The 25,294-nt window shown below is 52.1% G+C and overlaps 1 protein-coding gene across 7 annotated transcripts in view; it reads left to right on the top strand.

The window, feature by feature from the left end:
- The window catches only part of SHANK2 (SH3 and multiple ankyrin repeat domains 2), a 662,741-nt gene that overhangs the window by 466,732 nt on the left and 170,715 nt on the right, over window positions 1-25,294 (top strand). For all 7 annotated transcript variants that reach the window (XM_037998869.2, XM_073008675.1, XM_073008685.1 and 4 more), the window contains 2 exons: window positions 2,184-2,266; window positions 3,885-4,009. In XM_037998869.2, coding sequence (XP_037854797.1) covers window positions 2,184-2,266; window positions 3,885-4,009 — 208 coding nt within the window. The remainder of the gene's footprint in view (window positions 1-2,183; window positions 2,267-3,884; window positions 4,010-25,294) is intronic.

The raw sequence follows: 25,294 nt of genomic DNA on the forward strand, positions 1-25,294 counted from the left end.
TTTAGAGAGCCTCATCATCTCCTAAAGGCCACAACAGCCACGTGACCTCACCCCCAGACTCCCGGGGTCCTGGACCTCTGACCATGTGTCAGCCCTTGTCTGGTGGCCCTGAGCAGGGCGAGTGGGCTTCCGGGGCTGAGCCAAGAGGGGCTCACAGTTGTGACCGAGTTCCCCAGAGTGGAGCTCCCTGCACTTAGCAGGCTGTCTTTGGGGAGGGTGCAGGGGAAGGAAGGTCCAGGGCCAGAACCCCCGTCCCAGCTGCTGAGACAGGAGTGACCAGTCACCTGGATTGTCCTGGTGTTCAGCTATGAAGGTATCACTCATGCCCGGCTATTCCTGGAAGACAGGGTCACCGCAGCATGCCTCCATGTGCGGCCCTCTGATGCCGTCAGGGGTGGGTGTGTGGAGTGGTGAGAAAAGCACGTGTTCCCCAGCTGGGTCCTCCGACCTCTCTGAGCCTCACCAGCCTCATCTGTAACATGGGAGGATTGAGGGGCCGCTGCCCATCCCTTGTGCAGGACGCTGAGCCCCGTCATCCACGTTTGCCCCATCCCTCCTCCTCCCCGGGGCCCCCCAATCTAGGGTGGCTGTTCTGTCACCAGCTGGCTGCACCTGAGGCCCTGTGCTTCCTGTAAACCGTGAACCTGGTGCTGGTGCCAGGCAGAGCTGACCCGTACTCCTCTGGGACCAAGAGTCCATCAGCACGTGGCTCTGTTTGAGATTTGTGTTCCCAGGACTCCCCTGTGCGACGGGGGCCTGCTGGGTTCTTCAGGGCCCATCTGCAGCTTTTTCCGGCTGGGCCCCTGGCCTGGTGTCCTTTCTCCTCACCCCTGAGGCTCACACACAGCCCCGCAAGACCTTGCAGAGGCCTCCCTCCACGCTCCCTTCCACAGAGGCCTTCCCAGCTCCCCACTAACTTCCGGGCAGCAGCAGAATCCTAGCAGGGTGCCGGCAGGCCTTCATCTCACTCCCCTTCTGCCCCCGCAGGCCACCCAGAAGGTGAGGGTGGAGGACAGTTCAGCCGCAGCCTGGAGGCTCACTGAGCAGTTCCCGTCCCACACACTCTGGGTGCCTCAGGGGCTGGACCACATGTGGCGAGTGGCAGCAGGAAAAGCGAGAGGACGCTGTGGCAGCTAGCGCAAAGTTGGAGCTTTTCTGGTTTCTTTTCTTTAAAAAAAAATGCCATGGCAAGAGGCAAGCAGTGTGGCTTTAGCTTGTCATCTCAAAGGGGCAGCCCATACCCCCTCCAGTTCCCCCAGCAATGAATTCATCATCCCCACAGGGGTCCAGTGTCCTCAGGGGCTTTGAGACCGAAATGTCCTGAGTCCTCTGCCAGGGAGCCCCTCACCCACCGGCCTCACCCACCGGCCACGGGGCAGGGGTGATGCTGGAGGGGGGGATGCAGAGAGAGCCCCAGCCCCTCCCGCTCCCCGCCCGCTCCCAGCCCAGTCTGCGGATGCTCTGCGCGGGATGACGCCCAGGCAGCCGCCGGGCGGGCGCACTGTGGGCTCGTCAGATGATTGTGGGGGCTCCTGCCTGCCGCACACCGCCGGCGCCGGGACGGGAGAGGGAGGGGGCGCTGGATGCGACGCGCAGGTCCCTGCGTCTCTGGTGCCTGCTGCCGGCTCGTGCGGGGAGCAGATAGGATTTGTTTTTTTTTTTTTTTTAACCCCCTTCAAGGAAAAGCAAAACAAAACTGCTGCCTCATTTCTCCTCTGGCTGGTTTTCCCGGGCTCTGCTGGAAGATGCGTGTGGCCGGGACAAGCCGGAGGAGCTCATTCCCGACGCCGCCGCTGCTGAGGCCGCCGCTGCCGCCGCCGCCGTTCGGGCCACTTACTTTCTTTGCCCTGGGCGGCGTCCTGGCCAGCCCCCCTTGAGCCTCCAGCTCAGCCATCCCTCCGGCAGCCGCCCCACCATGTATGACTCCTTCCTCCGGCTGGCTCCGGCTCTGCCTGCCCCCACCCTGCAAGTCTCATTGTGCCACGCTCGCCTATCCCGGTAGCCACCCCCCTCTTCCTTCGCTCCTCCTGCACCCTCGCTGCCTCCTTTCCTCCATGCTGCCTGGATCTGGCGAGCTGGGGTGATTAATTGGCTATGATGATGAACGTCCCCGGCGGAGGAGCGGCCGCGGTGATGATGACGGGCTACAATAATGGTCGCTGTCCCCGGAATTCTCTCTACAGTGACTGCATTATTGAGGAGAAGACGGTGGTCCTGCAGAAAAAAGACAATGAGGGCTTTGGATTCGTGCTTCGAGGGGCCAAAGGTAAGAGCAGCCGCTCCGAGCCTGAATATGTTCCCATGTTTGTGTGTGTGTGTGTGTGTGTGTGTTTGTACGCCTGCATGCAAAACGTTCCTGGCTCAGGAATAAGCATTAAATAAGCATTTTTCCTGGGGGCACTTGGTTGCTAGACAACCATGTTCTTTCACATTGCGCCTTACTCAGAAAGCGTCAGGGCTTCCTTGAGGAATGTTTTTAATTTTCTGTAGACAACGTTGTTCTGAATGGGGTCTCTCTCCCCCTTGCCCCCTCCTACCTTTTGTTTTTAAATGATGGGGTGGTTAAAATTTTGTGTTCTACTTGAGCCAGACTGTGGCTGCCCACAGAGCTCCGGCTCTCAAATCCCCAGGATTGCCCAGGCCTGAGTTTCAGGCACTAGAAACTGCCCCATTCTGGGAGTGGGCTTTGGCTCCAAGGGCAGCGGGCATTTGTGTGCTTGCCTCTAAGGTGACTTTGCAAAGAAAATGTGACAAGATGGTCCCCTCTGCCATGGACTGAGCCGGCAGCACACACGTTACGTGGCCCGTCGTGGGAGGCTCAGGGATGCCGTCCATGGCGGTAACACCCGCCAGCCACCCTGCACGCACAGCTTCCCCTCCAAAAGAAAACAAAATGGCATCGCCTCCCCGTGAGAGGGGACATCCGCCCACCGCGTGTGTGGCTCAGCCATGTGGAAGTTTCATCTCAGGGCTTACGCGCTGTGCCAGGGGTCCTGCACCTGTGCTGCAGGAGGCCTCCTCCCCGGCTGGCGTGCCCACCTGCCTCAGACTCAGGCAGCTTCATAGCAAGCTGTCCAGAGAGAGAAAGAGCAGTTGCAGCTGTCTCTGTGAGAGCGTCCGCGCCTGTCTGTGTGATTTGCTCTCCCCTCCCCCTGCTGGAATCTTCATCTCCACACCCACCCACCCCCGGCCACTCATGCCTCCCTAGGAAAGTCCGTCTCCTGCCCTGGAGTTGCACCTGGCAGCTGTGTGGGCCCCAGAAGCTGAGCCTCATTGTGCTGGGCAGTGGTGGCTCAGCACCCCCCCACACACACACACACCAGTGCCCAGGGACACTGGTCACACACAGAGTGATCACAGAGGCCTGGGGTCCCTGTAGACGGGACTCATGAGCAGATTCCAAATTCGTAGCCACCCACTGGGTCAGCGTGATGTTCCGTCCGCATTCCAAGTTGAATTCCCTTGGTTGCGAGTCTACGTAGATGTAAATTTGGCAAGTGGTTTAGTGTGGTGTTTCTGTAGCTCTGTGTGGCAGGGGAGGAACTTTTCCATTTTTAGAACCGAAAATGTTTAGTCACTGATGCTTTTAAAGAAAATGACAGGCGTGTAGACATGTACCACAGAGCACATCATCCCGTGGTTTCAGCAGAGAGGCCAAGAAATATGATGGCGGCACCAAGGTGCGGTTGACTTCATTGCTTGAGTTGCATCGGCCCATGAGTATGAGTCTCAAGCCATTCCTGGGGGAGAGTTGGCCTGGACCAGCCACCTGCGATGGGAGATGTGCGGGCCCACTTCCTCTCGGGGTCCCTTGGGGAGGTCAGGCAATGTGAATTTGGAAAACATCTCCCAGGCTTGTAACCAGGTGCTGCTTGTCTTCCCAGCTGACACACCCATTGAAGAATTCACACCAACACCGGCATTCCCAGCCCTGCAGTACCTGGAGTCCGTGGATGAAGGTGGGGTGGCATGGCAAGCCGGACTAAGGACCGGGGACTTCTTGATTGAGGTAGGGACACAGGTGTCTATATCTTTTTGCTTGGGGAGAGCGCCGACTCTCGGGGAGGAGGTCGTAGTCCTGGCAGCACGGCCACGAGGCCCAGTCTGGGGGTGCTTGTGGAGTCTGCCATGAACTTTCGTTGTTTGGTCAATTTCTCCCACCATGGGTGCCTCTGCCTGCGGACCTGGTGTTGGGCTTGTCTTGGAGGCCTTGGCCGTAACCCGTTGGAGGAGGAAAAGTCTGTAGAATTTGGCCATTGGTCTTGAAGTAGAAGATAGAAAGTGGAGGCATGTGGTCACCATGATGTTGGGGACATGTGCAGATCTGTGGGTGGCTTAGGTGTGACTCCATAAATAGGTACCAAGAGGAGTCATCATCCGTTCTTGTGTCCTACGGGTGAGTCGGCAAGCACTCTTGTGTGGCAGTTGCTGGTGTGAGGTCTGTAACATTGGTAGCTAAGAGCTCGTAGATTTGCAGGTTGTGGTAACCACCCTGTCAGTTGGACGATAGCCTTCTAAGACCAAGGAGCCCGGGCAAGAGGGATGGCTGGCGTCGATGGTGCAAAAAGGAAACTTAGGAATTCAGATGCTTTGAAAATGAGCGTTTGCTGGTACTGAAAAGGAAAGAGCATTTTCTTCCTTTAGAGAATAGAGGTGTGAGTGCCCCGGCTCTCCAAACAGCAAACAGTCCCTAGGGTTGGCACGTCGGTGTGTGCGAGGGGTCAGGGGCCCCAGTGCATCTGATCACCTGGCCTTTTTGTGAGTTTAGGTGTTACTTTTAATCTTGTTAAGCAAAGGAACGTGTGACTCTTTGGAAACAGGAAGAGGAAAAGAACGTTATAGGTTGAAAAAGATGATATTTTAAAGGCTCTGTAGACTCAAATGGTCCTCATTGGGAGTGCACGTTTCTTGGATGCACACGTTTTTCTATGTCACCCTGAACCCTGCCTCGTGTACATCAGAACTCCATATGCGGGTGGAAGGGGAGAGTACGTGGCATCCAGCCAGCCATGTGGTGGTCCCTGCCATTGGGCCAGATATTCGTTCTGTAAACGAGGATCCCACATCCCAGCCCATGGTGAGAGGGCTACCTGCGATCATTTCTCCCAGTCAGGCCTAAGCTCCCAAGCTGGCTGATCATGCTGTGATTCTGCTAGTGATCTCCTTAGAGATCCTCAGGACTATTAAGGGGCGAAGGAAAGTCAGAAGGGAAGAGACTGTTAGAGAACCAGGTAAGATGGAGCAAGTGCTTAAACTTATTCTGAGTGCGTCCTGTGGATCTCTTTGATTTGCTGGAAGATATATTTAAATGATTATCGACCAATCAGAACCTGATTTGAATGAGAAATGAATTTATTTGGGTTTTTGTGCTTTGAAACTGTTGGATGCCCACTAGAATGATGGAGACAGGAGCCTGCCGTGGCTTCGGGGGTTAATTCGATTTGTAACCTTCATGAAAATACAGAGGGCCTGGGTTGAATCATCCTCTGTAGGATGCAGTTGGGATGTGAGTCCCCTTCCTGTGTGTGTGTGTGTGTGTGTGTGTGTGTGTTGGGGGGGGTGTGGCCTTGGGCCTAGCAGCAAGGCTGAAGTCTATAGGTGGTGTAAGAGTGTGTGCATGTGTGACAGGCAGGATGGGGGCGGGTGTTGAAATAGGTCGCTCTTGGTTCTTGATTTTCAATAATAAAAGAGGGCTGCAGATGCAAGAGCACCCCCGTTGTTCAGCTCGTTGGACTGTTTCCTGGATAAACTCATCAATAAAAGAAACGTGCCCTGCTGAGGCACATGTGTGGGCCCCGCACTTGCCTGGTGAGCAGAGCCACACTGGGTTAGAAGATGTTGCTGTCTGTGGCTGCAGCACTTGCCTGGGTGGGGCCGAGAAGGTGCACCTGTCCTGTCGGCTTGAAGCCTTTGTGGAAATTTGAAGCTTTGAGAGTTTCCACACTTCTGTTTCTAAGCACCTCCTTTGACATTGCTTTTAACTTCTGATATGCAAATATATTTGCTATTTGGGGGCAGGTTTTATATTCTGGGTAACCTCTGACTTCCAGTATTCTAGGAATGGCTGGTCCTGAGATGCATTAGGGCTGTGCCTGCATTATGATATCACAGATGACCCAAGGAGCACTGGGCCCTCCACAGCACTGCAAGGCTGCTGTACACCAGTCTTACACTAATGAGGGTGTGGGGCGCAGGCAGCTGGACACTTGCATGATCCTGGCTCCTCACAGTTCATGTCCACACCTGCCTCTGGGGACTCAGAAATTCTCCTGCAGGGGCTTAAGACTGAGAATTCCATTGAGTTGTGTTCCTAGCGACTGGATTTTGCCACCGGAATATTAAAATCATGTATAGCCTAATAGGTGCGTGTTTGTTCCATCAGACCATGTTTCTCTATTTTCAGTGAAGAGCTTTGACCTTGGAGGGATGGTGTGAAACAGCGTCACGTGTCTCACGTGAATTTTCTTTTTGGTGAGCAGCCAGCCCTAGAGTCGGTGGGGTTTCTGAGCTCTCGGTGAGGTGCAAGGTCTCCACGTGAAAAGCTGCCTGAAATGCAGACACTGTGTCTTCCTTACCCCAAGCAGCCCTTGGCAAACCTTCCTTTCTCTCTGCTATTTGAAAGAACCTCGAAAGTGTGACAGATTTTTATTTTCTCTTTAAAACTGCATGCTGCGGTCTGAACTTTTGGATGAAGGGGCACCCTTTGAAGTGAATGTTGGCTTTTAACGTCTTTGGCGTCTCCAGAACTTCATTTTCCCTCATTAACTTTGTGAGAATGCCCTGACATGGCCCTCCAGCTCTCGGCCTTGGCGCCTGTCATGGTTTCCTGCTGTGCGTGACTTTCTTGGGTACTTACCTTGTAGAATTTATTTTTCTCCTACCTAAGCTTTGGGGAAGAGTTCGTTCTTTTGCTATTGTTTTTGTTTCTGGTTGACCACCCCCTGACCCTACCAACCACAATCAAAGGCTTTGAGCTGTCGCCAAATCGGGAATCTCATCAGACAGACAGATGTTATCGCACAAGCTGTGTGGTAATAAAAGGTTCACCTCAGAGGTGGATGTGAAGGATAAGCGGATGTCCCGTGGATAGGGACATTTGATCACAGTAGCTCCGTGGACGGTGTGATTTACCATTTCAGATCAGCTGGTGTGCTGGAATCCCCGAGATAGCCAGTGACACTGAGCCATTCCAGATTGTGAAATGTCAACCAGCCCAGCGGAGATGGAGCCAGAGAGATTTTAGAGGCCGTGGGAGGGGCAGGGCAGCGGGAAGTTGAATGCCCCTGTGGAGATCGCCCGTGGGACCTGCAGGGGGAGGCCGAGGCCATGGCTTGCAGAGGGGTGGATGCTGGAGCAGTGGCAGCCCCTGAGAGAAGCAGGGCAGGTGTTTCTCTCCATGCAGGTCAGAGGTGACGACGGGGCCTCCACCAGCCAGGAATGACAGAGGCCCACGTCCCTCTGGTGACAACAGGAAACCCAGTCCAAACTGATTTTCATAATGATTGGAGCTTGTCAGGAAGCCGAGACCAGAGTCTTTCGAGGGAGAGTCAGCCTGCTGTAAGAGTTCGCTGAAGACTTTGCTGTCTCTTTGAGATGACCCTGATTAGGCCCCTTCACTCCCACAACATGGGGCTGGAGAGGTCAGAGGCTGCTTCCGAAGTTCATGATACGTCCTAAGCCTGTGGGTGGCTCCCGGAGGACAGTAGTGCATCAAGTGTTTAAGGAGATGTGGGGGTGGGGACACCACTTTGATGTCTTGCGGGGCTCACCGTAGGTCTCTCTCAGTGAAATCTGGCTGGGCGTCCCAGTCACCCGAGGTTTATAGAAATCTGGTCTCCAGCCCACACACCCTGAATCAGAACTATGAGGCAAGAGCTGGGGCATCCGTGAAAGCTGCAGTGGTGATGCTGGGGGTCCCAACAGACAGGACAGGCGGTGACCCACTGGCCCGGCCCAAGTTGACATTCCAGCCTCTTGACGTGGCCTGCCAACTAAAGTCTCCTCAACCCAAACACAAGCTGGTGCTGCGCTAATCTCCTTAAGACGAGAACCGTCTTCCACAAACCCCTTCTTTGACAACCTAAATTTTGTTTCTTGAGTGACTTTCATGATCTAAAATATCCTGTATCTGAGACATCCTTACGATTCAACTCAACAGCAGGCAGGCAGAGGGCAAACAACATTTGCAACAAATGTCCCAAGAAGCCCGTGTCCTTGTTTATAGCAGCTGAGGTGGATCTCCAAGCGCTAGAAGCCCTGCAGTGCCCCATCCAACCCTCAGAGTCATCCGTACAGCATGTGTGTTCCTCCCCATTTTACAGATGGGGAAACTGAGGCACACAGGTGCAGTAACTGGCCTGTGGCCGTGTAGCTGGTGAGTGGAGAGGGTGGAATTCCAGCCCAGGCTGTCCAACTCTGTAATGTCATGGCTCAAAGATGCATGAACAACACTTTGATGAGCTTTATGTGTAAATGGGCAAACAGTAAGAAGAAAAGCAGTGAGGTGCCCGTTTTGTTTTCAAATTAGCAAATACTTCTTTGTGACTATACTCGTTGCTGGTGACAGGACTCACATGTTGCTGGGGGAAAGACTAGGTTGCCATAGATGTTTTCAAAATCAATGTGGCAGTAGGTAACAAGAGCCATAAAGCTGAATCAGGAATTTTACATCTAGGAATCCATGCTAAGGGAATAATCTTAAAAAAACAGACAGAAATCAGCCAGGCATGGTGGCTGACGCCTGTAATCCCAGCACTTTGGGAGGCCAAGGCGGGTGGATCACCTGAGGTCAGGAGTTCGAGACCATCCTGGCCAACACGATGAAACCCCGTCTCTACTAAAAATACAAAAAATTAGCTGGACGTGGTGGCGGGCACCTGTAGTCCCAGCTACTCGGGAGGCTGAGGCAGGAGAATCGCTTGAACCTGGGAGACGGATGTTGCAGTGAGCTGAGATCACGGCCACTGCCCTCCAGCCTGGGTGACAAAGCAAGACTCGGTCTCAAAATAATAATAATAATAAAATAAAAACAGGTAGCAATTACAGTGTGGCAAAAACAAGCAGTTGAGGCGGGGAGGGGGCGGGGCTAATAGAATGGTTCAGTGACAGTGAACATCTGTTGTGAATTCATAAGAAAGCATTAAAAATGATGTTTACAAGGAGCTCTTAATACCAGCCGAGAAAGGCTACGTTCTGCTTAGTGAGAAAGGCAGAAGCAAAATGCTCAGCACAATATCGTCTCATACCATCTTTCCCCAGTGTAGGCACAGAAGAAAACAAAAAGGACAGGAAACATTAACCCCTAGGCGGTGAGGTTGTGTTATTTGCTCTTTCTTTCAGACGTTTCTCTCAGATTTCCTGGAATCGAAGTATTCCTATTTTGAAAAGTATCCATCTCGTACATAGGAAAGGGTGTCTTAGAGAAAGTTGTCTCACACAGGAGACAAATGTCCAGCCCCCCCCTTGGCACAGGTGGTGCTGTTTGCTGTCAGAGGAAAAAGGCTTCCTGAGCATTAATTACTTTCCTGGGGCCATTCCTCACCCGCCTGCTGCAGGGCTCCGACGACGCCTATGGTTTTTGTGGTTGTTTTCTTGGCCCTGAAGTGGCCGATCTCATTTTTGCGTTAATTTCTCTAAATAGGTTTTCCCTTGCAGTTAAAGCAGGCAGCAGTATCCTTCATCCTTGCAAAGTGGTGCTCGAGTTTGCTAATTACTTTTTCCTCGTATTAAATACTTGCACGAGAGAGGGTGTGGATCTGCTTTATACTCGTGGTTTGTATTTAAGTCAGGATGCTAAGAGGGATGTCCTGGTGCTTTCCTCAGAGACCCTGGGAGGGTCTTGTAAGGCCGGGTGTGGCAGCTCATGCCTGTAATCCCAGCACTTTGGGAGGCCAAGGTGGGCAGATCACTTGAGGTCAGGAGTTCGAGGCCAGCATGGCCAACATGGTGAAACCCTGCCTCTACTAAAAATACAAAAATTACCTGGGCATGGTGGCGTGTGCCTGTTAATCCCAGCTACTTAGAAGGCGGAGGCAGGAGAATCGCTTGAACCAGGGAGGTGGAGGTTGCAGTGAGCCGAGATGGCGCCACTGAACTCCAACCTGGGCAACAGAGCAAGACTCTGTCTTGAAAAAATAAAAAAATAAATTCTTAGGCTGGTATTTTAAAATGGGACTTGAGAAATGTGAGGTGGCCTCTAGCATGTTTGACTTTTCAACCAAGCAGGCGTGAGGAACAGTTGTTAGAGCTCGCTACTCAAGGGTCAACCCCCTCCTCCCCAGCTTCAGACTTAAATATTACTTGGAGGAAAGAAAATGAAGTCCAGATTCAGCACGATCAGTCATTACTCTTGCTGGGTCCCGGTATTCCTGTCGATGAAATGTATGGTTGTGACAGTAGAATCACCTGAGACAAACTGAGCTCTCAGCAGTGGACTGCTGGTCAGAGGCTGGTCAGAGGCGTGGAGCACAGGGCTGGCATTCAATCAACTTTCTTTTTTAGAGACAGGATTTTGCTCTGTTGCCCAGGCTGGAGTACAGTGGCACAGTCACAACTCACTGCAGCCTTGAACTCCTGGGTTCAAAAGATCCTCCCGCCTCAGCCTTCCAAGTAGTTCAGACTACAGGCATGCACCACCATACTTGCTTTGTTGCCTGGGCTGGTCTCAAACTCCTGGCCTCAAATGATCCTCCTACCTGAGCCTCCCAAAGCACTGGAACTAAAGATACATCACCTCTCCCGGCCTCAGTCAGTACTTGTCATGGATCATCATCTTGTCCTTCATCATCATTAATGATGCCCGACTCAGAAGAGGAAACCAGTGGCTATTAGTTGAACAAACAGGGATGATAATATTATCATAATAACTGATGTTCGTTACCACTATTATGTGAAGCATGTAGCTGTCACAGAGCACACCCAGCCTGTGCCAAGTCCTTCAGACACTTCCAGCCAAGAGGACATGAGCCATGGTTTCCTTATGCCTCTGTCGTGGGGAACGTCGCGAATACAGGTACCTGCCCCACCCTGCCCCCCAGCCTCCGAAGTCCCTGGCAGGCACATCTCCTCCTTTGGCTCAAACTCCTGCTCCCCGAGCACTTACCACCCTGTACAATTCTGTGTTGGCGTGGGTCTGGCTTTTAGATCACCTTGGAATTCCTATTCCTGATGCCCACTTTGCCCTCTAGCAGCAAATCCCAGGGCCAAGGCCAGAGCCCTGTTGTGGTTTGCCTGGTGCCAGCATCCCTTGAGTCTAATGGTTCAGCCACAGCACACAGCTCACATTTCTCTAGCTCGCCTTTTGGGATATTGTGAGAGACTTTGTCCTGCTGGTGGCCCTGATGACCAATCTGGAAACTCTCTGCACCCCACCCCCAAAATTTCTTCCGCTCTTATTTAAATGGTTTTAAATGGCTACTTAATAACCAAGTTAAAGACCAAAGACCAGCTGATGTTAGCAGGAACCCAGGGTGACTGCTGAATTCTTGAGCAGGGTCACATTGGTGCTTTGGTCATCAAGGCCAATATTTCATTGCATTCACACCAAAGACAAACAGGGTCTGCCCTGCATCCCTCTGAGTATGGGGTGTTTCTGTCCTGACAGCTCAGTGGCTTCTCACCGTGTCATCAGGATCCACTGACCAAGGGTAATAGCACTGGGGGCCTTTACCCTCTAAGGCTAATAGCACTGGGGGTCTTCACTCTCTGAGGCTAACAGCGTTGGGGTCTGCTCTCTGAGGCTTAATGCACTGTGGTCTTTCTTCTCCCAGGCAGAGGCCACTGCTCCGTGGGGAGTCCTGCATGGCGGGGAGGTTGGATCCCTTTTCTGCGCGTGGCCTTCCGGGCCTGGGGAGGTCGTTCTCTTTGTCCTCCATATTGACTGGGAACAGGTGGTCCGGGCTGAGGAGCAGCCCAGGAATCTTGCTGAGAAGGTGGATGCGGGCAGCTCGGCAACTTGCAAATCTGAAATCTTGGCTCGTTCATTTTGGGGTTCTAATTTGAAGCATCAGTGATTTCAATTTCAGGCTATAAAAAGATTCAGAATCACTTCAGGGGACCGTGGCTGCTGTGCTCAGATGCCGTGGGACTGGCAGATGGCAGCACACGGGGTTGGAGAGGGGCGGAGAGGAGCCGCGGTCAAGGGCACAGGCTGTGCCGTCTGATCCGGGTTTGAATCCAGGTTCTGCCTCCTCTTAACTGTGTGAACTTGGGCAGGTTGCTCATTTCTTGGCCTCAGTTTCTCAAACTGTAAATAAAAGTGTGTGTGAAGCATGTAGCAGTTTCTGGCATCATGAGTTCTCAACAAATGGTGGCAATTGTAAAAATTACTTCTGAAACTTCACTCATTCATTTCTGAAGCATACATTCTGCCTCTCAGGTGCTGGACTGGAAGAAAGACGTGAATCAGACACAGTTCCTTGGGGAACACACAGTTTAGGAGGGGTAGGCAAAAAGCAGAGTGTGGCGAAGGCCCCAGAGTAAATCAGGAAAAGGGCTTCATGAAAGATGGTGTTGGCTCCAGGCTTTGATGGGTTAGTGAGGTTTCTGCAGGCAGAACTGAGAAGAAAGATCTTGAGCAAAAGCTTAGGGGGTCAGGAATGTTTAAGGTGGATTTTGGGAGTGATCAGATGCTATGAAGCTGAGGGTGAGCAACTGGTCTAGTGGGGGCCTGGGATGTTAGTTAAGTAGGTACAAATGTGTGTGACTGGACAGCTGCACAGAGCCAGAGCGTAGCTGGATCTCTCCAGGGTGCTGAACCCCTGTGGGGCATGGTCTCTCTCCAGGGTGCTGAACCACTCCCCGGCGCTGGCCCTCTGCAGGGTGCTGAACTAGAAAGCTAGGAGGATAGGATGCAGCCTTCCTCAGGAGTCTGGAGGAAGCCCTCAGCATGTCCCCTCCCTCCGTCCCTGCACCTTTCATTTCTGTCCCCTGCATCCTTGGAGTTTCTGGGCATAGAGACTCATTACTTAGTGACAGTTTCATCTACTTGGTAGAGAAATCTCTTCCACAAGGAGGGGCCAAGGAGCCAACGTGGTCGAGCATCTGCCATGTCCTGCCTTGTCCATCTGCATCAACTTTGAGCCCCACTTCCCTCACCACTGTGGTTTCAGCTTACATCATGCCTTCTCAGAGAGGACCCTCTTGGCACCCTCGGGTTTCCCTGACTCTTACACTCACACCGTGTGCTTCCATGACCATAGGAATCATACATTTCCTGTGTTAGGTGACTGACTTACTATCCACCTCCCTCATGGAACATTCCCTGTGGGCCAGAGAGTTTGCTGACCATGTTTCTGCTACATCTCCAGCATGCAACACAGTGCCAGGTGCATAACAGAGGCCCCAACGCATGTGTTCAGTGATGGGCACTCCTGGGAAGTAGTTTTACACTCATCTTGCAAGTAATGAAACTGAGCCTCAGAGAGATTAAGAAGCCTGCCCAGGGCCCTCCAGGGAGGCCTGAATCTAAGCTGACTCCAAAGCTTGTTTCTTTTGCACTGTGTCTACCTCATGGTCCAGGTAAGTCCCAGATCATTGGGATGTAACCTTATAGCCATCTTTTTCTGTGTGTGGATGCTGTACACCCAGCCCCAGGCTACATGGAGTGAAGGCAGCAGGAGGCATAGTAGGCTGACACCCCCATGTTGGAAGCTGCTGGCACCAGGTCCTCTGACGTACCCATTCGTGCCTCTGGGTCCTCTCCACCTGTCCCCTCCTCCCTCCCATACACCCACTGCCCGCTTCCCAGTGTGCTCAGCAGGCTCTTGTTAGCATTGATTTGTCTTCACCTTTGGTGCCCTTTTGTGGGGAGTTTCATGATACAAGCGGTTAGATTGGCAAATGAACTGGAGGAAGGCCCTGTGCTAAGTGCCCCACCGGGTCTTTTAATTGATGGAGTTTGTCAGCCCTGGGAGTTAGGGTGTGTGCGTGCCCACAAGCAGAGTGGGATGAGAAGGGGAGGCAGAGCTGATGCTGTGGAGCCCTGAGAATGGTGGCCCCACTGTGGTCTCACTAAATCAACCAGCCACCAGCAAGTTATCTGCTTCCCTCTCCCCGGGATCTTCAGATGGGTCCTATGGAGCAGACTTTTCCGTGCATCTCCTTTGTATTCAGTCTCGTGGCAGGACCTAGGGGGTCATGGGGATAAACAGGGGCTGTCCTGGGCATGTGCACCTCCATCAGCACCCTCAGGGCTGGGGCTGCAGAGGGAGGAGTGGGTTATATGGGTGAGAAGGGGAGATGGCACGTGTGCCAGGCCAGTGAGGAGATGGACACTTGCCCACAATTTCGTCTCCTCCACCTGCTCTACCAGGGCACCTCCTGCATCTGCCTCAGATGTCTGCTCCCTGAAAGTTGCCTGGGGTGTCCACTCATAACCCCTTGCTATAGTCACTTCCTGCACACACCCCATCAGATAAGGGACCACCCGGAGCCGAGCACATGGCAGGCACCCAATAAATATTCCTTAAGGAAAGGAAGGCACCACCGAGGAGAGCACAGCCAGGATAGAACTTCTGTCTTGGAGAAGGGGATCCTTCCTCCCAAACCCCTTCCCCATCTCCATCAGTGCCGGAACTTGAAAAGCTGGTGGAGGTGGAGGGGTGGACTCATTTACATCAGAGAGCGTGACAAACCAGCCCTTCCCTGGAAGGTGCCAGCCTTCTCTCCCCAGGCCCACTCAAATCCTGAGAGGTTTACAGGGGGAATGTGTACCCCTCCTCCTAGGAAATTTTGAGTAAACTCTACCCCCATATCTGCCTGGTGGCCAGCTTTTGTATTAGTGTTACTTCACTGTGTTTCGAGTAAATCATGTCAGACACAAATAAAATTGGTAATGCAGAGAAACCAAAGAAAAAACCAGGGATGCTGCCACCAGGAGACAGTGTCCACAAAACAAGGTTTATCTTTGTGGAATTTTATTTCTTTATATGTGTCTTGTTAGTAATACACTTTGTCATGTGTTTATACACTTTTTTTTTTTCACTTGGGTATGTCTTTTTTTTGTTGTGGTAAAATACACAGACCATAAAATTTACCATCGAACCCATTAGCACTCACTCTCCATCTCCCTCCTAGCCCCAGGCAAACACTCATCCCCTCTCCATCTTGGGTCTGCCTGTTCCGGATGTTTTCCATCCACGGAATCATGCTCTAGGCAACCTTTTTTCTGGCTTCTTTCAGCATCATGTGCTTTAGGTTCACCCATGTGGTAGCGTGTGTCTGTACTACCTTCCTTTTGTGGGTGAATGACATTCCACCACATGGTTAGACCACAATTAGTTTATCCATTCACCAGTTCAGGGACACTTGGGCTGTTTCCAGCTTCTGGTTATTGTGAAGAATGTCGACGTGAACGTTTTTGTACCAGTTTTCGTTTTCAGTTCTTTGGGGTACATACCTAGGAGTGGAATTGCTGCGTCATGCGGTAATTCTGTGTTTCTTGAAACTGCTGATGCACACCCCAGAGTCCCCATCCCAGGTGGGATGGGCGGGTGTTCAGTGAGTGCTGAGTTCACGACCTTCGTCACATGCCTGGCCAGAAGGACCGCAGAGGGGAGGGGGTCCTGCCCGCTTCCGTTAAGATAGAACTCAGATCCAACAAAAGCTTAACTGCTGGGCAGCATGATACAGACTGCAAATAAAACTCACAAGAGCCATGGCAGTGACTGTGTAAAATGCCTGCACTGCTTGAGCACCTACTGTGTGCCAGCACTGTTTTTGAGAGTTCACACACATGAACTCACTTTGTGTTCAGTTTAACTCGGTTTTTTTTTTTTTTTTTTTTTTTTGAGATGGAGTCTCGCTCTGTCACCCAGGCTGGAGTGCAGTGGTCGGATCTCAGCTCACTGCAAGCTCCGCCTCCCGGGTTTATGCCATTCTCCTGCCTCAGCCTCCCTAGTAGCTGGGACTACAGGCGCCCGCCACCTCACTGGGCTAGTGTTTTGTATTTTTTAGTAGAGACGGGGTTTCACCGTGTTAGCCAGGATGGTCTCGATCTCCTGACCTCATGATCCACCCGTCTCGGCCTCCCAAAGTGCTGGGATTACAGGCTTGAGCCACCACACCCGGCCAACTCGGTTACTTTTATCAGTTCCTTTCCCTGCATGAGGAGGCCACAGCAGAGTGGGGACTCACGTACCCACAGACACACGGCGAGTGGCAGAGCCAGGCTGTTCTTCCAAGATCGATGTATTGCTTCCCACCCTCCCGCTCCAGCCACCCTCCTGTGCCACCTGTCAGTGAGGAGGAATCTTGCCCAATTTGATGTCTTCTGTGATGCAGATTCTAGAGGAAAGAGGAAAACAAAGAAACAGAGAGAGCTTAGACAGAAAGCTGAGAGGAATAAAAGTTATGATGGGCAAACCTTGAAGGAAAACTGGGGGCTTACTTCTGCATACAGATTATAAAAGGTGGGGCTACCAAAAGATACTGCTTTGTGCTTTAAGTTAGATTTATTCTGGCTGGGCGCGGTAGCTCATGCCTGTAATCCCAGCGCTTTGGGAGGCTGAGGCAGGCAGATCACCTGCGGTCAGGAGTTCAAGACCAGCCTGGCCAACATGGTGAAACCCCGTCTCTACTAAAAAATACAAAAATTAGCTGGGCGTGGTGGCGGACACCTGTAATCCCAGCTACTCGGGAGGCTGAGGCAGGGAGAATCGCTTGAACCCAGGAAATGAAGGTTGCAGTGAGCCGAGACTGTGCCACTGTACTCCAGTCTGGGTGACAGAGCAAGACTCCGTCTCAAGAATAAATAAATAAATAAATAAATAAATAAATAAATAAATAAATAAGATTCCCTTTAATAACTGGAGAAGTACTAATAACGATCAGAAACCCTGTTTCCTATCTATTTGGCATCTGGACTGTGATTCTTTGAAAATCGTTCCAACAAGGACTGGAGCGCACAGGGTGAGGGTATCTGTCTGGGTTACACACATCTGCAAACTTACTTTGAGCAGTTGCTGGGTAGACTCAGGCCTGGAGCCTAGTGGTTGGTGAAACAGATTTGAATCCTATGTGGTCCTTCTTCCCAAAGAGTGCAGAGTTCAGGTCCCATGTTTCTCCTTAGCCCCATGCTCAGGCATGCCTAAGCAGAGGCATCCTGCAAAGTGGTTGCTGTACCTATATTGTCAAACTGAAGGAAGGAGGAGAAACATGGGCTGAGAAACAAGAGGGATGGGAGGGCGGCCCTTGGAGATCCTGTGTATTGGGAGAGGCAAGCCGTGACTACTGTGCACCGTGAACTTGGAGAGTAGAGAGCCTGCTTGGGCACTTTGCCTTGGGAAGCCCTAAATGCTACACTTGGGACACAAGCTTCATTACCTTTGACCACCCTGGAGGGCTCAGGCGCGTCTGACACAGCCTGATGGATGAGTCTTTCTAGCTGGGAAGGGAAACGATCTTTCCAGCCTGAGGCTCACAGTCATTTATTCTGAATGGCCTGGGTTTGAGGGGACACAGGGCACAGAAGATCAAAATGCTGTCCTCGCCACCATGGGCTACCAGCATGCGAGTTCTGGGGGTCCACACAGCTCTAGGAACAATAACAAGGACTATTTCAATAATGACCTCTGCCCCTTCTTAGGCACTTACTGTATGCCAGGGTCCCCTTCCACGCTCAGCAGTCTGAGGAGGGAGGTGGCATTAGTGTCATTTTGCACATGGAGCAGCTGAGGTTTGGTGAACATAGGATGACCCAAGTCACAGGAGATAGTGAGGGAGTGACGGGGCAGGATTCAAACCCAAGTCCGGCTCCAGCTCCAGAGTTCTTGGACACTGTGTGTGACTCCTGCTGCAGCAAGGCAGGGGGTCAGAGGGCTCTCGGGGGTCCTGGCCATCCTGATGCTGGACTCAAAGCCCAGGGCACTCTGCCTTGCCCCAGCTCCCCAGCCTGATCCCAGACTGAAGCAAAACTGGGAGGTGTCAGCCACTGAACTTGAGGGGACTCAGCCCCAAGGGTCCATGGCAGGCAACGCTGCCTCTAATTCGTGGCATATGCATCATTCCCTTGTTGTAAATATAGCAGCTGAACCTCTGCAGCACCCGTGTGGGGTCAGCAGTGATTGGTTTTAATTCCTGTATTGGGCCCAACCTCATCTGTTCCAGGAAGACAGTTTTTGTTGTCAGTTAATTTTCCCAGAGTGTTTTTTGATGAGCCTTCTGATTCCAGTGGACTGATTTCTTGTTCAGGTTTTTTGTTGTTGTTCCTGGAAAACAGGCTGTGTGCCCAGCAGCCCCATGGCCAGCCCTATCCCCAGCCTGTAGCCCCTCTAGACAGCCCCTGCCTCAGCCCAGCAACACCGGGATTTTGGCATTGAGCAGGACGAAGCTTGTGTGTAATTTGTCTGCCTCTTCAAAGCATTCTTGACGTGTTTTTTATTTTTGTTTTCGTTTTTGTTTTGAGACAGAATCTCACTCTGTTGCTCAGGCTGGAGTGCAATGGGACGATCTCAGCCCGCTGCAATCTCCGCCTCCCAGGTTCAAGCAATTCTTCTGCCTCAGCCTCCTAAGATAGCTGGGATTCCAGGTGTGCGCCACCACACCCAGCTAATTTTTGTATTTTTAGTAAAGACTGGGTTTCACCATGTTGGCCAGGCTGGTCTCGAACTCCTGAACTCGGTGATCTGCCCACTTCAGCCTCCCAAAGTGCTGGCATTACAGGCATGAGCCACCGTGCCCAGCCTCTGACGAGATCTTTTGATGAATTTCCTACTTGTTCATAGCCCCTGCCAGGCTGGGGTCACCTTTCCCCATGTGTTTGTCTGAGGCACAGGTGTCAGTCTTGGCAAAAGGCATGGGCTATTGTTTGTTGAATGCATAAAGGAAGGAATCAATTAAATGAGCACAGCAAATCGGGACTCAGTGACTCTGTGGGGTTTGGCAGGCAGGTCTGGAGATGGATTTCAACGCTGTCCTCACCCCTGGCTTTGCTGAGATCTGCACTGTCTCTGGGAATGCATGTTGGAAACGCGTGTTCTTCCAAGATCAGCCTCGCTCTTGTATCTGCAGCAGGCAGGAGCTGCCCTGCAGGAGGGCTGCTGGTCCTGCCCTGGGACGGGGCCCCTCTCAGTTCCTGTCACTGCCTCCACCCCACACGGAGGTATCCAGCCTGAGACCCACAGGGAAGCAGATGGACAGATGCCAGGAGTGGCCAAACACAACATTCTCTTCCTTTTAACTGTATGATTCCGCTCAAGTGAGGTTCTTAGAGTAGTCACATTCGTCACATTCATAGAGACAAAAAGTAGGATGGTGGGTGTCGGGGGCTGGGGAAGGGGATGGGCAGTTCGTGTGTGATGGGGACAGAGTTCCCATTTGGAAAGACGAGAAAGTTCTGGAGATGCGTGCTGGTGATGGCTGCACACACTGTAAATGGAGTTAATGCCATGAACTGGCCACTTTAAAATGGCAAATTTTTTGCTTTGTGTCTTTTACTACATTTTTTTTTTAATTTAACATTTTTTAAACAGCAATGTTCTCTCCTTTTCGTTGTTTAACTTTTGAACAGTTGGGCTTTTCTGTTAGATCTGGGGCAGGTCCCAGCATGTTTCCTGGGCTCTGAAACAGAACCAGTGGTGACCCCTGCTCGCCGCCACGTACAACCCTTGGGTCAGCTGAGACCCCAGGCACAGCTCCAACTCAGCCCCCGACCCCAGGTCACCTCTTCGCCTCTCTGTTCCTCCCCCTCCTCCACCTGCAGTCCCTTAATCGGCTTCCTGTTTATTCATAGCTGGACTAGCACACGGTATGGTTTCTATTCACCTTTTATTGTTGGTCTGTCTTTCCCCATGGGACCATAACTCAATGAAAGCAAAGACTGTCTTTCTTGCTCACCTGCAAGAGAAAGCACCCAGCACATGGCAGGAGATCAACCCTCATTAAAATGACCAAAAACGATGCCAACGTATAAAAGAAAGAGGAGTATTTGCGTACCAATCACAACATGATTCCCGAGACACCATCTCAAATGCCAACCACAGGTCACAGACCAACCACTGTAGTATGATAATATTTCTGCTTTTTAAAAAAGGACGCAAAAATACTATATTTGTTCTCTGTACGCCACATTTTCCAGGGGAACATAAATGTTATGCAAAAGTTCTGGAAATCTCCACACCAATGTGATAAGCCTTCTTCCAAGGTAACCCCTTGGAGGAAGAGACGGGTGGAGGGTGACTCACAGAGGGCTCAGCTATTTTTTAACTGCTACCTAGTAATTGTACATATTTACGGGGTCCGTGTGATGTTTTAATACATCTACACGATGTCTAAGGATCAAATCAGAATAAACTGCGATGTCACCTCCAACATGTATTTCATTGTGCTGGGAATCTTCCAAATCTCCTCTTGTATATTTTGAAATATACTATACATTATTATTAACTATAGTCACCTTGGCTCTTCTGTAAAGTAACTTTTTAAAAAACTTGTAAGGCCGGACGCGGTGGCTCAAGCCTGTAATCCCAGCACTTTGGGAGGCCGAGACGGGCGGATCACGAGGTCAGGAGATCGAGACCATCCTGGCTAACACGGTGAAACCCCGTCTCTACTAAAAAGTACAAAAAAAACTAGCCGGGCGCGGTGGCGGGAGCCTGTAGTCCCAGCTACTCGGGAGGTTGAGGCAGGAGAATGGCGTAAACCTGGGAGGCAGAGCTTGCAGTGAGCCGAGATCGCGCCACTGCACCCCAGCCTGGGTGACAGAGCGAGACTCCATCTCAAAAAAAAAAAAAAAAAAAAAAAAAAAACTTGTATTCTTTGTCTAGTTAGAAATTCTAAGCTGGCGAAATTGCGGCTCTCAAGCCTGAGGGAGCAGCTCTGCGTTATTCTCGGTCACATTGAGGGCCTTTGTCATCTTCACCTCTTCAGCAGGTGCAACTGCTGAGCCAGATATAAATCTCCAGGAAATCCGTGTCCTGTTTGTGTTACTTGGTGTTTCCCAGAAGATGACTGGAGGTGTCGGGGAAGGATGGAAGTGGCAGCCTGGCCTCCGTGTCCGTGGGAGGGAAGCACCCAGCTAGCGTGGACACAGGGGAGACGCCTCTCGGCCCCGCCTCAACTGCGGTTAGACAGGCTGAGCCGCTATCCCCATAAATCCAACAAAGCTACCACTCTGTTGTCCAAAGTGGTTCACATGGGGTGACCTGGCGAGCGCTGTTCTGCCCAGAGTTCCTGCTGAGGCCCCTCTGTCGCTCACTGGTTATTTTGTTAGCTAGGACATTGTCTTTATCCTGGGCATTTCATCGCCATCCCCCGCCTCCCACAGCACTGCGATTCTGGATGTAAATTCGAATCGAACGGAAAATCAAAGTTTTAAGACCCATGGGCATTTTTAGCCAAGAATATTTATCTCAAAGGCAGCCTAATTGCCAGTTGCTAGGCAGGATGGTTTGAGGTCAGGACGCAGCGCAGGAAATACTGGGTTGGTTTTGTCTGGTTTCCTTTTAAAGAGACCCTGTGGGCAAAGGCTTTGCCAACTGGAAAAGCCTGTGAAATGCGGCCTCCTTCAGGGGAATGCCAGTGACCCCAGCCCCTGTCCTTCTGGCCTTACCCATCCTGGTACCCAGTCCCCCGTGACCTTCTCTCCAGACCCAAGGACTCCCAGGAAAGAGCCTGAACCTTGATTACCCAGAAGAGTCATCCGCAGTGGGATTCCCTAGCACGACCCTTGCCCAGAGAGATTGGCCCTTTTGTGCTAGCACAGCTGCAAGCTGGGGCAGGGGCTGGCATGCCCACTCGACCGCCCACGGCCCAGAGGTCTCGGGTGCACTTCGCAGTGTTGCACCCATTTTAGACATTGTGCGTCCGTTCCCGCAATGCTGGACGCTGTAACAAGTCCCAGACTGAAAACTGGCTATTCATTGAGCCATGGAAAGTTATTTATTGCCCCTCTCAAGTCCTCCAAGCAGCTTCAGGCTCCTCCCAGCTCCCAGCTCCTCCATCCTGAACACGCGGACGCCCAGGTCACTGGGTTCGGCCGCATCTGGCTGGCAGAAGAGAAAGCGCATATCACTTCTGCTTATGTTCTGTTGACTGCAATCTCCACTGGCGGTCATTCCTCCCTTCAGGGGAGGCTGGGGCAGGCGGTCTTGCTGTGCCTCTGGAGGGAGAGCACATGCCATTCTCTGCTGTTGATCTCACAATGTCTTGTACTGGATCCTCCTAGACAAGCCGAAGCACGTTGAAGAAAAAAGCGTAGGCCGGGCGCGGTGGCTCACGCCTGTAATCCCAGCACTTTGGGAGGCCTAGATGGGCGGATCACAAGGTCAGGAGATTGAGACCATCCTGGCTAACACGGTGAAACCCCGTCTCTACTAAAAAATACAAAAAATTAGCCGGGCGTGGTGGCTCAAGCCTGTAATCCCAGCACTTTGGGAGGCCGAGACGGGTGGATCACGAGGTCAGGAGATTGAGACCATCCTGGCTAACACGGTGAAACCCCGTCTCTACTAAAAAATACAAAAAAAACTAGCCAGGCGAGGTGGCGGGTGCCTGTGGTCCCAGCTACTCGGGAGGCTGAGGCAGGAGAATGGCGTGGACCCGGGAGGCGGAGCTTGCGGTGGGCTGAGATCGCGCCACTGCACTCCAGCCTGGGCGACAGAGCGAGACTCCGTCTCAAAAAAGAAAAGAAAAGAAAAGAAAAAACCATAGTAAAGAAAAAAAAAGATACTTTTAAATTTTTAAAATTCTGTACATGATCTATTGTTATTTTTCATCAGGGAGGGATGCCAGGCAGTGGCCAGCACGTGTTTTAGCTGTCTGAACACTGCATCCCTCTAAGTCCCCAGGCTCTCTGCATAGACGCTCATTGCCTGCACTCTCTGTGCTAAGCAGGTTACCCAGCAGTTGCCTCGATTCTTTCCAGGAGTTCTTCAAAGTGGACTTACATGACTCTCTCCATTTTCTAGATGAGTAAACTGAGGCTTTCTGAGATGGAGCAACTTACAGAGGATTCCAGAGCCCAGCCTTGAGGGACTATTCTAGGGATCGGGGGACAGGGAGGAATCCTGACTGGACATGTGCCCCTCCTACCCCAGCCCTCCCCAGCCCGTAGTGCCCCCAACTCTGGCACATACCTGTGCTCCCAGATCAGGGCTCGGGCCTCAGCTTTGTGTAGTCCTCTCTGAAGCACAACTGTATTCGTGTCCTGCGGCCGTCGTCACAAATGACCACAGACTGGGTGGCCTCAGACAACAGCGATACGTTCACTCACAGTGCTGGAGGCCACGAGTTTGAAATCCAGGGCCTGGCAGGGTCCTGCTCCCCATGGTGGCTCTAGGGGAGGATCCTTCCTGGCCTCTTCCAGCTTCCTGTGTCTCCAGGTGTCCCTTCACTCATGGCTGTGTCGCTCCAGTCCCTGCCTCCATCTTCCCGTGGCCTTCTCCTCTCTGCGTCTCTGTGTCTCAAACCTCCCCCTGCCTCTCTCTTATAAAGACACTTGTCATTGGGTTTAGGGCCCAGCCAGGTAACCCAGGATAATCTCCTCATCTCAAGGTCCTTAACTTGATTATGTCTGTGATGACTCTTTTTCCAAATAAGATCCCATTCCCAGTTCCGGAGATTAGGACCTGGGCACATCTTTCTGGGAGACCCCACTCAGCCCACTGCACTAGCCATGCCTGGCCCCGGGTTGCCTGCTTTACCATTGGAGACACATCCCAGCTGCACCTCCATGTCCTGCAGCCCCCAGCCCCCTGGCAGGCCTGAGCAAAGCCCTCTGAGCCCCAGACGGGCCTGTGGGCCAGAGGACCTGCCCCTTCCTCCTATGTCTGAAACCTAGCCCCTTCCTTGGGGTTGTCCCTGGGTCTATTGACATCCCAGTCCCAGCCACATGGAACTCCACTACGGAAAGGAGCCCGGTAAAGACCCCGTGTGGCTCAAGGGGGTTCCGCTCAGGCCCTGGAGGCCAGAACCCACCCTGTAGGCCTGCAGGGGAGCCAGGGCACCCTCATGTCCCCGGCCTGCAGGGGAGCCTCAGGCCACCCTCCTTTCTGTACCCACCGCAGCTACTCATATGGATTTGGCTTTACCCAATTAATGTGTTGCTGGGAAAATCAGATGGAAATCAACTCTCAGAAAGAAAGAAAGAAGAAAACCCAGGCCCTCTTTACTGTGGTGTGATGGTCTGTGTCCCCCGAAAAATTTATACAGTAAATCCTCATCTCTAGAGCGATGGTGTTAGAAGGTGGGGCCTGCAGGAGGAAATGAGATCATGAAGGTGGGTCCCTCATGAGAGGAAGTAGTGCCCTTAGAAAAGGGACCCCAGAGAGCCCCTTTGCCCCTTCTGCCCTGTGAAGACACCATGAGAAGAAACCAGGAAGTGGGCGCTCACCAGACACTGACTCTTCCAGCCCCCAGCATGGTGAGAAATACATTTCTGTTGTCTAGAAGCCACCCAGTTTGTGGCATTTTGCTACGGCAACCTGAGCAAAAGCCTAATGGACTGAGACTCTCTTTCAGGCACTTGCAGAGCCCACTTCCATCCCAAACTGGCCATTTCCTGAGGCTGCTACGTGGGTCCCCAACACAGAGGCCTCTAGATGCTGTCAGGGAGTGGCACGTCCTGGGGCTGTAGAGACCCTCGGCCAGCAGGGGCAGCCCCTCCCAGCACCAGCCCAGGCTGGCTCTGTGGGCCCAAGGGCAGTGTCAGTCATGGACTCTCAACCTTTTTTTTTTTTTTTTTTTGTGACGGAGTCTCACTCTTGTTGCCCAGGCTGGAGTGCAGTGGCAGTCTCGGCTCACTGCACCATCCACCTCCCGGGTTCAAGTGATTCTTCCGCCTCAGCCTCCTAAATAGCTGCGATTACAGGTGCCTGCAACCATGCCCAGCTAATTTTTGTATTTTTAGTAGAGACAGGGTTTCACTATGTTGGCCAGGTTGGTCTCCTGGCCTCAGGTGATCCGCCCACCTCAGCCTCCCAAAATGCTGGGATTACAGGTGTAAGCCACTGTGCCCAGCCGGACTCTCAACTTTTTTGAACAAACCCAGAATAGATCATTTTCTAGGAAATCTTTCTATTATATATGTTGGAAATTCAGATGTTTTTATTATTGTACGAGAAGTGCTGAGCAGACTAAACAAAATGGGGCTTCCTCGGCCACCACAGATTTTCTGGTGCATCTGCTGACAGAAGAGCTGCTCCTTGGTCCTTGGCTATTACGACTCATTCTTTGCTTCTGTTAAAGGAGAGACGATCAGAGGAACTGGGGGTCAGACTGGCCCAGGGAAGGTCAGCAGCAGGACGCCAAGCAGATCCTGCCGTTCCGGGCCCTCAGCTTTCCCATCTGCAAGCGGGGC

Source organism: Chlorocebus sabaeus, chromosome 1 (assembly GCF_047675955.1).
Source record: "Chlorocebus sabaeus isolate Y175 chromosome 1, mChlSab1.0.hap1, whole genome shotgun sequence".
NCBI classification, from domain to species: domain Eukaryota; kingdom Metazoa; phylum Chordata; class Mammalia; order Primates; family Cercopithecidae; genus Chlorocebus; species Chlorocebus sabaeus.